Source organism: Lontra canadensis, unplaced genomic scaffold (genome assembly GCF_010015895.1).
Source record: "Lontra canadensis isolate GAN:19392208 unplaced genomic scaffold, GSC_riverotter_1.0 scaffold39, whole genome shotgun sequence".
NCBI lineage: Eukaryota > Metazoa > Chordata > Mammalia > Carnivora > Mustelidae > Lontra > Lontra canadensis.
This window is the reverse complement of record NW_022631033.1, coordinates 2850554-2866548: the sequence shown is the minus strand read 5'-3', so window position 1 is coordinate 2866548 and position 15995 is coordinate 2850554. Positions and strand designations below refer to the sequence as shown.

At 38.1% G+C, this 15995-nt stretch overlaps 1 protein-coding gene across 1 annotated transcript in view; it reads left to right on the top strand.

Annotated features, from left to right (window-relative positions):
- CSMD1 (CUB and Sushi multiple domains 1) overlaps positions 1-15995 on the top strand; it is a 1958110-nt gene that overhangs the window by 1851880 nt on the left and 90235 nt on the right. The window contains exon 50 of the mRNA XM_032869815.1: positions 9450-9635. Within this exon, the coding sequence (XP_032725706.1) occupies positions 9450-9635 (186 nt within the window). The remainder of the gene's footprint in view (positions 1-9449; positions 9636-15995) is intronic.

Below are 15995 nucleotides of genomic sequence, written 5' to 3'. Positions count from 1 at the left end.
ATAATGTTTTGCCTTCCCCAAATGATATGATAATTTTATAACTCAGATTAAATAATTCATAGGATAAGAATATATATATGCATATATATGTGTTTATTTACTATATATATTTTTTATTTACAATATATATACTTCTGATAAAACTTTAAAGTGGAACCAAACATAAATTTATGAAGTTATCTTTGCGGGAAACATCAATTCTCCAGATATCTGAGGAAAGGTATTCTGTTTTCTTTTTGAAGGCCTGCATCTATAATGTGCTGATATGTTTTATTCTTCCAACAAATTAGCTCCGTGGTACATGCTTTAATCAATCATGAGTCTGTAAATAAACAGTGACAAGTCTCTTCACCAGAAAGACCGAGTGAAAGATAAGAATTTGTTATTCCTTAAACATTGCTTGTAGATTAGAGGATACTGAGTTCAGTTTATGGTCTGGTCATGCAGTCTGTGGTTTGAACCGAGTCTAGGATGATTCAGAAAGTGTGTTACGGAGATTGCAGTAAGTACCGGAAATACCGCTTTCTCTATGCTTGTCCCCGTCCTTTCTTCTCAGCTCCAAGCACAAAGGTCCACCTGCCCCGCTGAAACATCTTTTGCACCTCCAGGTCTCAATGCCATGACAGAACTCTCCGTCCTGTGTCAGAAGATGAGCCTCCTCCAGTCCACACACTTGCTTAACGCACTTCTCTCTCTTGTTCTACCTGAAGTTCTTTCTGCCTGTAGCTGCCAGGTCCTGCCGATCGTGGCCTCTGAGGGTGTCCCCATCCATTCACTTTGTTGGGGTGTGGGGGAGAACATTTTCTGTACTTTTTAAAGGTTCTTCCAACTGGTCTAAGAATTGAATTGACATGAGACAGATTAACAGGAAAAAATCAAGTGTAATTTTGTATATACAAGAACCCTACCTGCATGAGAAGTTCAAAGAAAGGAAGATAAAATGGTGTCTGCGCCATCCTGAGCTATGGAATGGTAGGGGGCCTGGGGCTTCACAGTTCCTCCTTCAGGCAGAGGTCAGAATGGCCTCACCAAAACACAGATAGATGTTTGTCACGACACAGCTGAAATCCTCTGAAGGGGTTCTGAAATATAAAACATAAAATCCAGGCTCTACACCGTATTTCTGAATAACACCTTCTCTAATCACCTCTCAGTCTTTGCTTTACATGGTGCCCCGGTCAGCACCACCCTGGCCTTTGATCAGTGTTCTCCTGACTCAGGCAGGGCCTCCTCCTCTCCTGAAGGTGCCTTCTAGGACCTCTGGCCTGAAGTGTGGTGGGTGCTTCAGTACTGAAGCATTAACTGAGGTCCCTCTGTCTTAATTTAAATAACTTTCTTCACTTTTCCCATTTCTTTCAGTACCTTGTTCTGTCTCTTTGTTAACACTAATTACAGTTTTTTACAGGCCGTAATTGTATATTTGTTTCTGAGCCAGTTTGTCTCATCAAGTCGTAGTAAAATCTCACGACTAGCTTCTAAGGTTTAAGAGGTAAAGGAAAAGCTCAGTTTTATCCACTACTGATGACCCCATACTTTGTACCCATCCTGGCACATAGTAGATAATGAACATTGTCAAGGGAGTGTAGGAATGGGTTGTTCTCATTCGTTGATTGGCAGGATGTATGAAATATGTCGTAGATATGCTCCCTGTTCTCCCATTGGACAATGTTAGATCATTTCTATAGATCTATTTGCCTAGAGTGAAAATAATCCACTCCACTAAACATTATGTAAAAGGGGGCACCACTACTGGTCCCCAAATCCATTTCTCCAAGAAGTTTATCCTATTCATCAGTATGAAGAAGATATTAAGAATACTTACATTTATTTTATCTACTTCACAGAAATTCAGTAATGCTCAAGATAGATAAAATTGAATACTATCAAATTAAGAGATATTTCTTCTTGGAAGAGATCCAACATTTGTCACTAACAAAATGGCCACTTGGGATAACCTAAAGCTCATCACAAAATGTGGCTGAATTTATTCAGAACATGAACAATCTGAGGAATTAGAACTTTACAGATATAGTTTGTAAGAATGCGTGTTTGAGTAACCATATATGTTATTAGGACATGCATATAAGTTTAGTTAGCTGATCTTTTGGAAAACACATAGAAATCATAGGATAATTCCTCATCTAAATATAACTCTTTTATAAGTATTTATATTAATGGGTCTAAAGAAAATTTTCATTAAAATGAAATTCTACAAATCCTTGAAAATAACAAAAATATGTACAAAGAATTTCATAGGCGGTTACATACCTAAAATTTTCTAATTAATAATTTTCATAAAAATAACATGGTCAGTTAAAATATTCATAATTAAAATATAGTGCTGGGACACCTGTGTGGCTCAGTCATTAAGCATCTGCCTTCAGCTCAGGTTGTGATACCAGCATCCCGGGATCCAGTCCCATGTCAGCTTCTCCCTCTCCATTTCCCCCTGCTTGTGTTCCTCTCTCGCTGTCTCTCTCTGTAAAATAATTAAAATCTTAATAAAATAAAATATAGTACTTATACATCATAAACTTAAGGTGAAACATTTTCTTACTGTTGGTTGCTCCAATTATGAACTATTATCCATATACTGAGATTTAGTGCCATGGTAATTAAAAAAAAAAAAAAACTTTAAAATTATACCTTTGGTAGTATAATATTTTTCCATTTTCCCTAAATAGATAAAGTTAACATATATTTATTGAGAGCTATGATATTCAAGGCAGCATGAAGGATGAAAATGTGTATGGATGTTCTGCCCTGTAAGGATTTTCATGCCATTAAGGAGTGGTAATGGGCACCATTCAGGTAAGAGGTAAGCATGTAGGGGGAGCAGACAGCAAGTGCTGAGGTGATCAGATATTACAGGGTCCATGGTCCATGTGCCTCTTAACTTCTTTGCCATGGCAGATGTTACCAATCTATCATAGAGCCTTTCTTGCTCAGCCTTAGATCAAGAAGCTACTTAAAGAGATATTCCAACTTCCACTTCTAGAAACATGAAGTTGATGTTCTTTTCTCTATTTTACTCCCTAAGTACAACTAAAATCCCTGGAAAGTATATTAAACAATTGTAAGAGAACTCTGAAAGATAGAAAGAAGATGGTAAACTGGCTTAGGACCTCAGGATAGAAGGAATGACCTAGTGGTGGGATTTTTGGGTTCTCTTTACTGGTTCAAGTCCCTAACAGGATGCTGGGGAAGCTGGTCACCTTGAAACACCAATGGTCACAGGCAACAAAAAAATTCCCAAGAGGAAAGTCTGCTCTACCTGCCCAAAGAACAGGGAATGGGCAGCCAGATAAGACAGGAAATAGTTAGTCAATAATCACTCTCCATCCAAATCCTACAGAAAAATCAGTGGCCATACCCTACCACCAACTGCAAAGACCAAATGGAGAGTTTTTAAGGCTATCTTAGATGCTCCAACCCTCCCCATTGGGTGGTGGTAAGAAGGCTGTGAAGCAGCATCAGTGATAGCACTTGGAACACTGGACCCCAGCTCACCTGTTGGTAATGAGCTCCCCTTCACTTCTCTTGCTGGGGTGGTATTATAGGACACATATTTGGAAGTCAGAAATGTGACCATTCCTCAACCAGGAGAAATCCATTATCCCTCTACATGTCAGTGGATGCCATATGGGAACCAGTAAAGAAGTGCCCCCTACTCTCCCAGCTAGGGAAGTATCAGCGGAGACCTGGAAACAAGCTGGAATTCCCACCTTATGCAGCAAAGACCCCACTCACCTGCACTTCCACCCACAACCTGAAGGTAGAAGTGGTACCTCCCTTCACCTATTAGAGTGATGTTAGATAAGGCTTAGAAAAACACAAGACTTAAATAAAAGCCAGAATCTTATGAATGACATAATGTTCACAATGTCCAGGTGTTAATGCAGTATCACCTGTCATACCAAGAAATGGGAAGATATCAAACTAAATGAGATGAGGCAATCAATAGAAGCCAAAGCCAAGATGACACAGATGTTAGAATGCTCTAAGATTCTAAAGCAGCCATCATCAACAATTATAATGTAGATGAGCATTTTATTATATTATGCCTATGAGTCTACATAAATAATTAAGAAAAAAGGAAGTCTCAGCAAAGAAATAGCAGGTATAAAGAATAACCAAATGGGATGATTAGAACTAAAAAGTACAATAATTGAAACAAAGAGGAAAAACTCTCAGTAGATGGCGTCAACAGCAGAATAGGAGGACAGAGGAAAGTTCCTCTTTCCTCTGAATCTAAGATAGAATGATTGAAATTACTTACTTTGAAAAACAGGGAGACAATGCGCTTAAAAAGACATGAACTCAGCCTCCCAGACCAGGGGACTTAACAAATGACCTGATGTGTGTCATCAGAGTCTCAGAAGAAGAGCAGGAAGATGGAGAGGCTGACAAAGTATTTGGAGAGATATGGCTGAAAGCCTCCCAAATTTGGAAATAGATGTAAACCTAACAGATTCAAAATGTTAAGTGAATCCTAAATACCAGAAACCCAAAGAAATGCACAACAAGGCACATTGTGGCAGAATTTTCTCAGAAGACTAAAGGCAAAAAAGGAAAAAAAAAAAAAAGCCTAAAAGAAGTCAGGCAGAAACAATGGATCACATATAGGGAAATAAGGATTCTAGTGACAGTAGATTTCTCATCAGAAACCCTGGTGGGTAGAAGGAAGTGGAACAGCATTTTTTAAGGGCTGAAAGAAAACAACCCAGAATTTTATAGTCAGCAAAAATATTAAGGTCTTTTATCTAATAGGCTGGTAGTGAATAAGTGACATGATCTCTATATTATCTGCCCCTAATGCTTATTGGCTATAAAAAATTCACTGTTACTTGGGCTACAACATGATTATAAACAGAAATCAAACACAGGCACAAATATTACAGAGTAGAACCAAATTATAGATGGCAATTTGAAATATTCTTCTATTAGAATTCTTTTTAAGGAAGATTTTATTTATGTATTTGGGAGAGAGAGAGAGGCAGACTACAGAGGGATAGTGAGAGGGAAAAGCTGATCTGGGAGCCCAACACGGGGGCTCAATCCCAGGAGCCTGAGATAATGACCTGAGTCGAAGGCAGATCTGAACTAACTGAGCTGCCCAGATGTCCCTCTTCTATTAGAATTCATAATTAATATTTAGATTTATATATGCATATATATGTTTGTGCGTGTATGTGTGTGTGTGTATATATATATATATATATATCTTTGTGTGTATATATATATAGTGACATGCATATACATAATTTTTTAAGATTTTATTTATTTATTTGACAGATATTACAAGTAGACAGAGAGACAGAAAGAGAGAGGAAGGGAAGCAGGCTCCCCGCTGAGCAGAGAGCCCGATGTGGGGCTCAATCCCAGGACCCTGGGATCATGACCTGAGCCGAAGGCAGAAGCTTTAACCCACGGAGCCACCCAGGCACCCCTATAAATTTTAATTGATAGGAAATTCTTATATGCTTAAATTGTATACTTAAAACCCCTCAGAAATCCATTATCTGCATTTGAGGGCTTGGCTACATCACTGCATTCTTCTTCATCATGCTCTCGGCAGAGGGATTTGCAATGTTCTCTCGCAACGCAGGTCCTCTTCTGTACCTCTTAGCACATCCTGTTCTTTATAGAGCATTTCGTGAGCACTTGTCCCTGAGCTTATCAGTGTCCTTCATTTTTGTTTATGCTCCTTTTGTATTTGATGCTCAGCTAGTTTTTTTGGTTATAAACCAGGTGCCTATCAGATTTCCTACATGTTCGGTTTCAGATGTTTTTATTTAAACATATCTCTTACCTTAACCAGGCCATAGGAATCCCTACTGCGGGATACTATTTTTACTCTAGGATTTATGGTGTGGGGATTGATCTCCCTCCAGGTTTGCCTAGCCTTATGAGTGGGGTCCAGATAATGAAAAGGTAGACATTCCATTGTGAGATAATGGGTGTGTGAGCTAAGGTATTGAGAGTATGAAGCAGATGTTCAAATAAGGGGACAATGCTTAGCCGCCAATCAGATAAGGGCTGTGTAGAGAAAGAAGTGAATGAAGGGATCTGACCAGACAGACTGGAGAAAGTTTGTCAGGACAGCTACAGGGAAGGTCAGTTCTCCTGGGCTTCTCACCCAGAACCTACACACATTTACCTTGAGATGTGGGCGTTGCTCAAGGGGACTAGGAGGATATCAGGGCATGAGAATCACAAGTCTAAGGTGATAGTCAAAGCCCAAGAATCACTGAGCTTTTTGAAGGGAAAAAATGGAGAAAGAAAGAAAAAAAAAAAAAAAAGAAAAAGAAAGCAAAGCGAATAGTACCATGTTGAAACTTGATGGGCAGTAGAAAGAAAAGAATCCTTGTTAGTTACAGGAACAATCATTTAAAGTGGGGAAAAAATCAGAGAAGCATTTAACCCTACAAAGACAAGAATGGCTACCATTTGGTCTTAAATACATAAGAAAAAAAATCCCAAATAGGCTTCATATTCTAAAAGAGCAATGGGGACACTGGGCAGTGGAGTAGCTCTTCCACTTATGTATTTGAAACCAAATGTTAAATATCTCATGATATGTAATGGAAGTAAGGTGATTTACTACTGATTTCCTCTGCCTCTTTGTTCTCTTTAATAAAGAGATTACAAGGAGTTTATCCTGTCAACTCATGTTTTTCTTTACAAAACAAATAAGTATAAATGATGATCATGTATGTAACTACTACTGCTAATACTAATAATGCATTCTTATTTATTGGATGCCTACATTGTATGAACTCAGTGGTAGTTTCTCTGTATACATTATGTCATTTACTCCACACTATTTTCTCCGAGGTGGCTTTTATTGACCTGAAAGCAATGAGATAACTTTCATTAAGCCTTTTAACTGAAATCATAGAGCTGGCAAATGTCAGAGACACAAGCTAATATAGAAATCTGACTTTAAAGTCAGATTTTAAGGGATGAGTAGGTGATTGTTCACTTAGGTTGGCGGGAACTATAATGTATTCGTATGGTCAAAAAAAATGAAGAAGATTTGCTCCCTTCAGCTATAATAAAAGTAAGAACCTTCTGCGTATTTTGAAAGTCATATGCATTTAGGTCAATGACATTTAAAAAGTGAACTTAAGAATATCTGCCACTTAGTGATCATACAAAATTTTTGGAAGGAATGCATAGATGAGACGATACTAGACATTAATGGGAGTCTCCTTTATCCCATGAAACTAAATTTCTAAGTTTGTAAGGGTTATGCCATCTATCTTCATTGAATCAGAAGTGTGAGAATGTCATGGTTGATTGATTGCCAACCTTTTTTCAAGCCCTGCCAAACAGCCTACTGTTAAGACAGTCTAGAGAGGCCAAAACCATAGCTCAAGGCCAAACAAAGATTCCCTGCTGATGATCGGATGACAGAAAGTGGGTCTCCTTAAGTCCTTGGAATCAGGGTTCATGTGTGAAATAAGCTTCCAGATTTAGCAGAAGTTGTTAGAAAGCTTTTCTGTTTTGGCCTCCAGGGTATGAATCCCTTTAAGGTAGGGTTTCATGTATATTTGCAGAATGTTACCTGCCAAAGAAACATCATTTCATTTGACACTAACCCCAAATGAGAGCTAGAAGGTAGCTGGGCACTGAGCATGCTTCAGCAAGGAGAGAAATTTAGGTTCGTGAGAATGAACAAATGATTGTTTGAGTGAAATCTGAGAGGAACTGGTGAGGAAACAAGGGATGGGTGATGCCAAGAGATCCAGTCACAAAGGACATTCACTGCATTCAATAAATTAAGATTAACATTTTGCAGATGCTCAATACATTGCCTCAATAAAGCAATGGCTTTGGAAAGCCAGAGGTTAATAATTATTTTAAATACTTTGTCCAAAATCATGTGTATATGTCTGAATTTTTATGCCCTATCTATTGCAAATGTTTATTAGAGTAATATATATTACATATGTATTATACATATGTATGTTTTAGATGGTTGAAATAGCTGATTAGACATTTAAGCGCAAGAGAAACTTGAGTACTTGGACTTTCCAGAAGTTTCATCTTTATCAGCCTCTACATGTAAACATTATTTTAGCTCTCTCATAATTTTCCATTGTATTTATTGAAGGTTGTGCTAAAGAAATAACAGAACAGCCAGAAGACTCAGAGTGAACCTCGGGTAGTTCATAGGGCTCTCGTAGGATTCGAAGGTGGCCTCAGGAGTCACAGGTCTGCTCTGTGGCCCAGGTTCTACACAGAGTCCCTCTGATTCCGTGGGCGAGTCGTTTTTTCCTTCTGACCCTCAGTTTTCTTTATCTGTAAAACTATAAGTTTATATAAAGTCATTCAACCTATCCTTTCAGCTCTAACAAGCTACATGTGTTTTTTTATTAGAATAATGTGGAAACATTTTAAATGACTCAAACTTAGAATCCATGAGATGAATAATATGTTAAATAGCGATCGCATACACGGAGGCCAGTACTCTAGTTATTGGAAAAGTTCTCTTTGACAAGAACACCTGGACTCGGTTTGTGTTGTAGGGAGTGACTCTCCGTCTCTTTGTCCTGTCTTACTGTTTTCTTTACTGCAACTTATAGTCACGTCACTTGAGATGTATTTTATGATGGTTTGTTTTGTTTTGTTTCCTTGTATCTCATACTAGATGAGTCTGGATCAGAGCTAGGAAATTGAAGAAGACAGTGTTTACCCTGAACTCTCCCACCATCTTCCTTGTCTTTAAAACATGTCCGCTTCCCTCATCCCACTCTCTTGTGTGGCCTCACACTGAGAGCAGCCTGCTTAGCACTGCGCTCTCTGCTCTAGGTACCTTCCCATTCTCCTCCCACCTTCCTCCTCCTTCTTCCTCCTCAAGGGCTTGTGTTCTGACAGGTAATTTATAAAATGACAAATACTATATTTGTAGATGCATCAGTCATCTTGGCTCAGTGATTTGTGTTTTATTAGAAATGCCTGGGGCTTTAAGGAAGAGGAGTCATGGAGGGAGGGGAAGGTGCACATAAGGGGAGGTTAGACTGTCGGCTTCAGTTCTGATTCCTGAGAGATCTCGGCACCGAGGCATCAGTAGATTTTGCGATGGTAGAGGTGCTGTCCCCTCCTTTCTTTGCAGTATTAGATGAAGTAGAAAGCCTGACCCTTTGGAATCCTGAGCGTGGTCGTCCGAGAAAACACCTCAGTGTGTTTCAATGGTTTCACAGCAGTCAGACTTACCTTCTGGGATCCTAATCACACAGATGCTCTATTCTGAGAAGTTTTCCATGGCTTCTCATCAACCCTCAAGATTGTTAAAACGTTGAAAATGTGTCCACTTATCCCACACATTAGAAATATAAAAATCTCTCTGCTCGTCTATGCACTGGCCATGAACCATAGCAACAGAGCAACGAAGTGTCATAACATCTTGTAAGAATAACTGTGTTTCTGCCATTTCTTTCCAGCTGTGTCCTGTGGAATCCCTGAGTCCCCAGGAAACGGTTCATTTACGGGCAACGAGTTCACATTGGATAGTAAAGTGACCTATGAATGTAACGAGGGCTTTCAGCTGGAAGCCGGCCAGCAAGCAGCCGCTGTGTGTCGGGAAGACGGATTATGGAACAACACAGGGAAGCCCCCCATGTGTAAACGTGAGTGTCTGGGGCCTTTGCATATCCTGGCAGATTTAATTTGGAGTGAGATTCATGGGTGAGAGCTCCAGATTACGAAGTACAGTGACCCTCTTCTACAGCAAGTGAGGCCCTGGTCTCTTGCATTGTGGTGATATTAGAGCCAGTCTAAATTTGAAATTGCTAAAAATAGATAGATAAATAAACAATAAGATAAAAAAAATAAAACCAGTCTATTCCCCAGAAAGTGCTGCAACCATAAAAGATAAGCTCAGTCTTCTTGAAAATTGGTCAGATAGAATCATGTCGGTTCCGTCAAGATCTAGACCCTATGATTTATGCAGCAAACCTTGGCCATGCTGTCACTTTCAGTTTGGTTAGATGACCTTGAGAGGAGATTGAGACATATAGCTTGGCGATAGTATTCTATGCAAAATATTAAGACATAACTCAACATGAGTTTCCTATCTGCCTCCCACCTCTTTATACATTCCTTGAGGTTAAAGCAGTGCTTTGCTTCTTAGTGTATCAGCTACTCTACATAATACATGGGTGTTTAGTAAATGAGTCACTGATTTGTGAAGAGTAAGTTTTCTGGAAAGTTCTTTATGGTATATAAATGTGTGTGTATATATATACATATATACATATATACACACACATGTATATATACATGTGTATATATATAGTATATGTAGATATATACTATATATATGGTATATAGTATTCTTAAAAGGATCAGAAATTTGGGCTCATGCTTATACTGTAGTCTTAAAAAATAATAATAAACTCCATAACGCAGAGCCAAAGAGAGCAAAAGTTCACACACACACACACACACACATGCACATAAAATGTACACCAAAATATCTTTGTATCTACATTAAAACTAGCTTCAAACTAGAAGTAATCTAACTATTTAATTTCTAAAATTTGAGAACTATATATTTCTACATAAACAGTATATTTGCTCTTATGATATTTGAAAAGTGCTTCCACATGGTCTTATAAAACTAGTTATAAAACTAGTTTACTGACCTCTTTTTGTGTGTAGCATTTTGGTTATGTTAAAATTATTTGAACTGCTTAGCTATGAATACATAAATATTTACAGAACATGGTTGACTTCTCTCCATAGTTCTTATTTTCCTTGTCATCATTTTCATCTATTTTTTTTTTAATTTTGCAGATAATTATTGCTTTTCCTGAGAGGCAGTGAGGCCTCTCAACAGTGAGACACTGTTGAGACAATAGTAATATTTCTCACTTTTTTATTTAATAAAGAACTATTTTATTATAATTAAAAATAGTATAGGAAACTAGAGTAATAAGATATATTGGTAGGTTTTTAAGTTCAATCCTAGATAAATTTTTTTCTCTCAAAATGAGAGCCTAACCCCACAGATGTCAATAACATTGTATGTTTTGGCTCTTTATAATGAAAACAATTTCCTAGGCATTTAAGACACTGCTCTCTTTGCACACAGCCTAGAGGTTGTTATGAATAGTCCTTGTCAATGTAAGGTGTCTACCTCGTGCCACATGTTTCAAACAGTTTATCTCTTAATCTCCTGACAGCTCTAGAAGGAGGACACTCACCACCTTCCCAATGAAGTAAAAGCCACTTGTCGGCAGAGTTTGGGTTGAATTCCATTGTCTCTAGTTCTTAATCCTGTGTACCCTTTCCCTAATGCCATGGTTTGGCACTCTGGTTACACATAAAATCATGTGTGTAATCATTACTAGTGTCCAGATCTGACTCTCAGAGATCCTGAGTCAACTAGTCTTGGATGGAAAACAGGCATCAGTGTTTTTGTTTTAAGTGCTCTGGGTATTATGCTTAAAATGTCAGGTATGTGCTAGGTCTTAAAGGGAAAGCCATTTAAAATTTGTATAGCATCTGAGAAAGATACGATAAGTGACAAGGTAACTGTGCAAATGACGTAAATGCAATTTTTATTCTTACATCCTATTTTAAAAATAGACTTTGTCTCTTAGAACAACTTTAGGCTTATAGGAAAAATAAGCTGGAAGTACAGAGATTTCCCGTATACTCCCTCCTCCCCATTATCACCAGTACCCCCCAACAAGTGGAGAGGTTCATTCTTACAAGTGATGAACCTGTTTTGATACCCCATTATCACCCAAAGCTTGGCTTACAGAAGGGTTCACTCTGGGCATCATACATTCTGTGGGTTTGGGCAGATGGGTAAATATATATATCAACCATTACGGTGTCTACCTGTATTTTCAGTGCCCTAAAAATCTTCGTATTCTGCCTGCTATCTGCCCCACCCTACTCCCCTCCCCTCAATACCTGGTAACCATTAATCTTTTTTCCTGTCTCCATAGTTTCGCCTCTTCCAGAATGTCCTACAGTTAGAATCATACACTATGTAGCCTTTTCAGAATAGTTCTTTTCACTTAGTGACATTTATTGAGGGTTCCTCTATGTCTTTGCATGGCTTGATAGCTAATTTCTTTTTGGTGCACAATATTTTGTTGTCTGGGTGAACCACAGCTTATCCATTTCTCCCAGCTGAAGGAGAGCTTGCTTACTTCCAGGTGTAGGCTCTTATGAATAAAGCTGGCATAAATATTCAGGTGCAGGTTTTCTGTGGACACAAATTTTCAACTCTTTTGAATAAATACCAAGAAGTATGATTGTTGGGTCATATGGTAAGAGTATGTTGAGTTTTCCAAACTGGCTGCACCGTTTTATACCTTCCCCCCCAACAATGGGTGAGAGTTCCTGGTGCTCCATGCCCTCATCAGCATTCAGTCTTATCAGTGTTCTGGACGTTAGCCGTCAAATATGTGTGTAGAGAGATATCTCCTTGTTGTGCTAACTTGCATTTCCCTGGTGACATATGCTGGGAAACATGTCTTCATGTGCTTATTTGTCATTGGTCTACCTTCTTTGGTGAGATTTATATGTAGGGCTTTTGCTTGCTTTTAATCAAGATGTTTGCTTTATCGTTGAGCTGTAAGAGTTCTTTGAAAATTCTGGCTACCAGTCCTTTATCAGAGATGCTTTCTTTAAGTGTCTCTTCCCAGGCTCTGGCTTGTCTTCTCATCCTCTTGATGGTGTCTTTCAGAGCAGGAGTTTTCAATTTTAATGGAGTACAGGTTATCAATTCTTTCTTTCATGGAACATGCCTTTGGTGTTGCCCTTAAAGAGTTATCCCCCAATAAAGGATCACTTAGATTATCCCTTGTGTTACCTTCTAGGAGTTTTCTACTTCACATTTGGGTCTTGATCCATTTCAAAGTAATTTTGGGGGCAGGTGTAAGGTCTGTACCTACACCTTGGCATGAGGATGTCTGGTTGTTCCAACACTATATATCGAAAATCTAGATGTGCTGCATTTATATTACTTTTTGCTCCTTTGCCAATAATCAATTTACTATGTGTTTGGGAGATTTAATTTTCTGCTCCATCTATCTATGTGTCTTTTTTATTTCCAGTATCACAATGACTTCTCACTTTTGTTTTTATTTGGTTAAAACAGAATACAAAATGACACTTTTTTCCAAAACATTTTTTAATGAATGCAAAAATTTGGAAACTTAATTGAAAAAATATTTCCCATTTTCCTACAAAATCAATCTTCTTTTTGGTTGTCAATATTTCTAGGGACATAATTGATTTTACTAAAAATGCCCTGATGAACACAGATACTTCCATGATTTGTAAAGCTATAGGAAAGGCTTTAAAGCCATCATTTTTCCTAACGATAATCCAGCTTATTGGGGATCACAGACATATAGTCTCAGGGGTGTTTTTATGGCATTTTATTTTAACCAATAAAACATTATCTTTGGATTAATTAAAGGCTGTTACTTCAGATTGAAGCAATGAGCAAGAACCCTTAGTGTGTCACTGTAGTGTTGAATTATTTCATCCTGAACACATGCTGGACAGAATGCCTTCTGTACAAGCCAAACTCTTTTTTATGTATGAGCCATATTTAAGTGTTAAGGCCATACCTCATTGGGTTAAGCAATTACGCACACCAAGATTTTTAACCCTGCTTTACAGCTTGGTCTCCAATGGAGAATGCCAGTGCAAGTGGTTTCTATTTGGCAATGAACAAGTCACCATCATAAAACTGCAACATAAAGAGCCAACTATGTCAGATGAGGAGGAAAAGAGGCACGATATAGCTTTCCATGTCAAATGTATCTGTGCTACATCATTCAGTTACAATAACAATCCTGTGGAGAAACTATTGCTTTCCTTATCTTACTGATTTAAAAAAAATAAATAACAGATAGCCCAAGTCTGCAGTTTGCAACCAGGTAAATGTGATTGGTCATTATAAAAACATCGAGGGCAGTATTTCATTGCACCGAAACTGCCCTGTTGGAGGTCCCCTGCTGCCCCAGGCAAAGCTATATGGTGACACTGATGGGTAGGTAGGGATGTTTTGGGCATTTTGAAAACACAGCAATTGTGTGACATTCCCAGAACCTGTCTGGGGACACAGACAATACACAGAGTTTTTGTGATAAAATGGAAAATCAGCCCCAAATTTTCCAAATATTAATTGAAACTTTCAAGTATTTCTTGTCTCCTTATTCTCCATTAGATTTTACAAAAGGGAGACATAGTTATTTTATTTAAGTTCTTTGGTATTCAGAGATTGGAAAACCTATTTAATCTTGGTGGGGTGGTGTTTACTCCACTTAATTTAAACTAAAGAAATTGCACAGAGTAAGCATAAAATTTTGTCTCGGGGTCAGAAAATTTGGTTACTATGGAGCTCTGAAATGCAGATTTCCCCCAGGCCAGTTCCTCTGTGTACTTTGTTGACATGACAGGATTTTGTTTCTTTACGGTCTGCAGTGGCATATAGATCACTACCGGACTCTAAGGAGAAAGGAAACACTTCTGCTTTGATACATAGTAAATGTAAATGGTAAATAAAATGAGTTGGTGTGGCCCACAGGTTTACTGAAGGGAAGGCTGTAATAAATAACTTTTTTAGTTTGCACATCTCCCTATTAGGCAGATCTCCCAGGTAAGAGCCTGAGGCTCATTTCTTTTCATTTTAATTATTTACTGACACTGAATTTGTATCATTGAAGATATGATTCATGCCAGTGGCAATAATAGAACGAGGGAGGCTCTTGGTATTAATGTGTGGGTTTAACAGTTTGGCGGAATGATGAATAGGCGTGCATAATATACTCTGCATTTAGGAGAAAGCAAAACCATTAAAACTGCCTTCTAAGGAGAAATGAATTCAAAGTCCTAGTCCCAATGTATAGGTTTTCTTTTTTTAACCACTTGTGTTAGTCAGTGAAACAATTTCGTCATGGATAATTTGTCAGAGACCTACTATGCACCAGGCACCATGAGCATGTTACCTGATCAAATGCAATGCCTGTGTGTTTTGGGAAAGGAAGAATAAGTTAAAGTCATACCAAATAGCTTTATATGACCTGTAAATAGCTCAAACATAGAAAAACTAAGATTAGATATAAACAAATTATCTAGTTACTTGGCTAGTTAGCTGGGTATGCATCAGCATATACATAGGTAAATGCATCCATCTGTATTTAATACATTTTATAACTATATGTGCACATATAATCAAACATAAACCTGTGTAAAAATTATAAAAATATACACCTGTGTGTACATGCATAAATGCAAGCACGTATATTCATGCATGTGTATCACATACTTAGAAATAGAGGTATGTAATATATGTGCATATTTTATATGTATATATTTATATTAAATAAATGTATATGTGTATATATCTGTAATGCTTATAAATATAAAATAATATTTTATATAAAATGTTTTGGGGAATGTATATTTATCCACTTAGTCCCTTAAAAAATGGACTAAAAATTGCTTACATGTTGTCTATATTGATTACCCCCATTTTCAGAGCAGAATACATGTTATACTTCACATATTACACCTTGACAAACATCATGTTATCCTAAATCATGTCCCTGAAGCCCTGTGTTATGTAATCAATTCTCCGTCTGGCATCATTGAGTTTCCACTGTGTGTCAGGCCCTGTCATAAGCATTTAATATGCCTTTGATCTTTGAGTCCTAAATTTAACAGACATTCGAAGCACTATTATCCCCATTACGCAGATGGGAACTGGGGACCCCGAGAAGTGGAGACCTCCCCAGGGTTGCACAGTTGGACCTTGGCGGAGTAGGGACTGAGGGTGAGGGCGTCCGTCTGGCATCGGCCCTCCCATGCTTGTCCCCGGGCCAGGTCTGCACATGTGGCTGCCATGACGAGCCCGTCCTGCCTACACTGTGTGTTTACAAGGGACTTTGGTTAAGATCTTAGCAAACTTGATGAAGAACAGTCCAGTTCCCACCGAATCTAAATACATAAGCTTC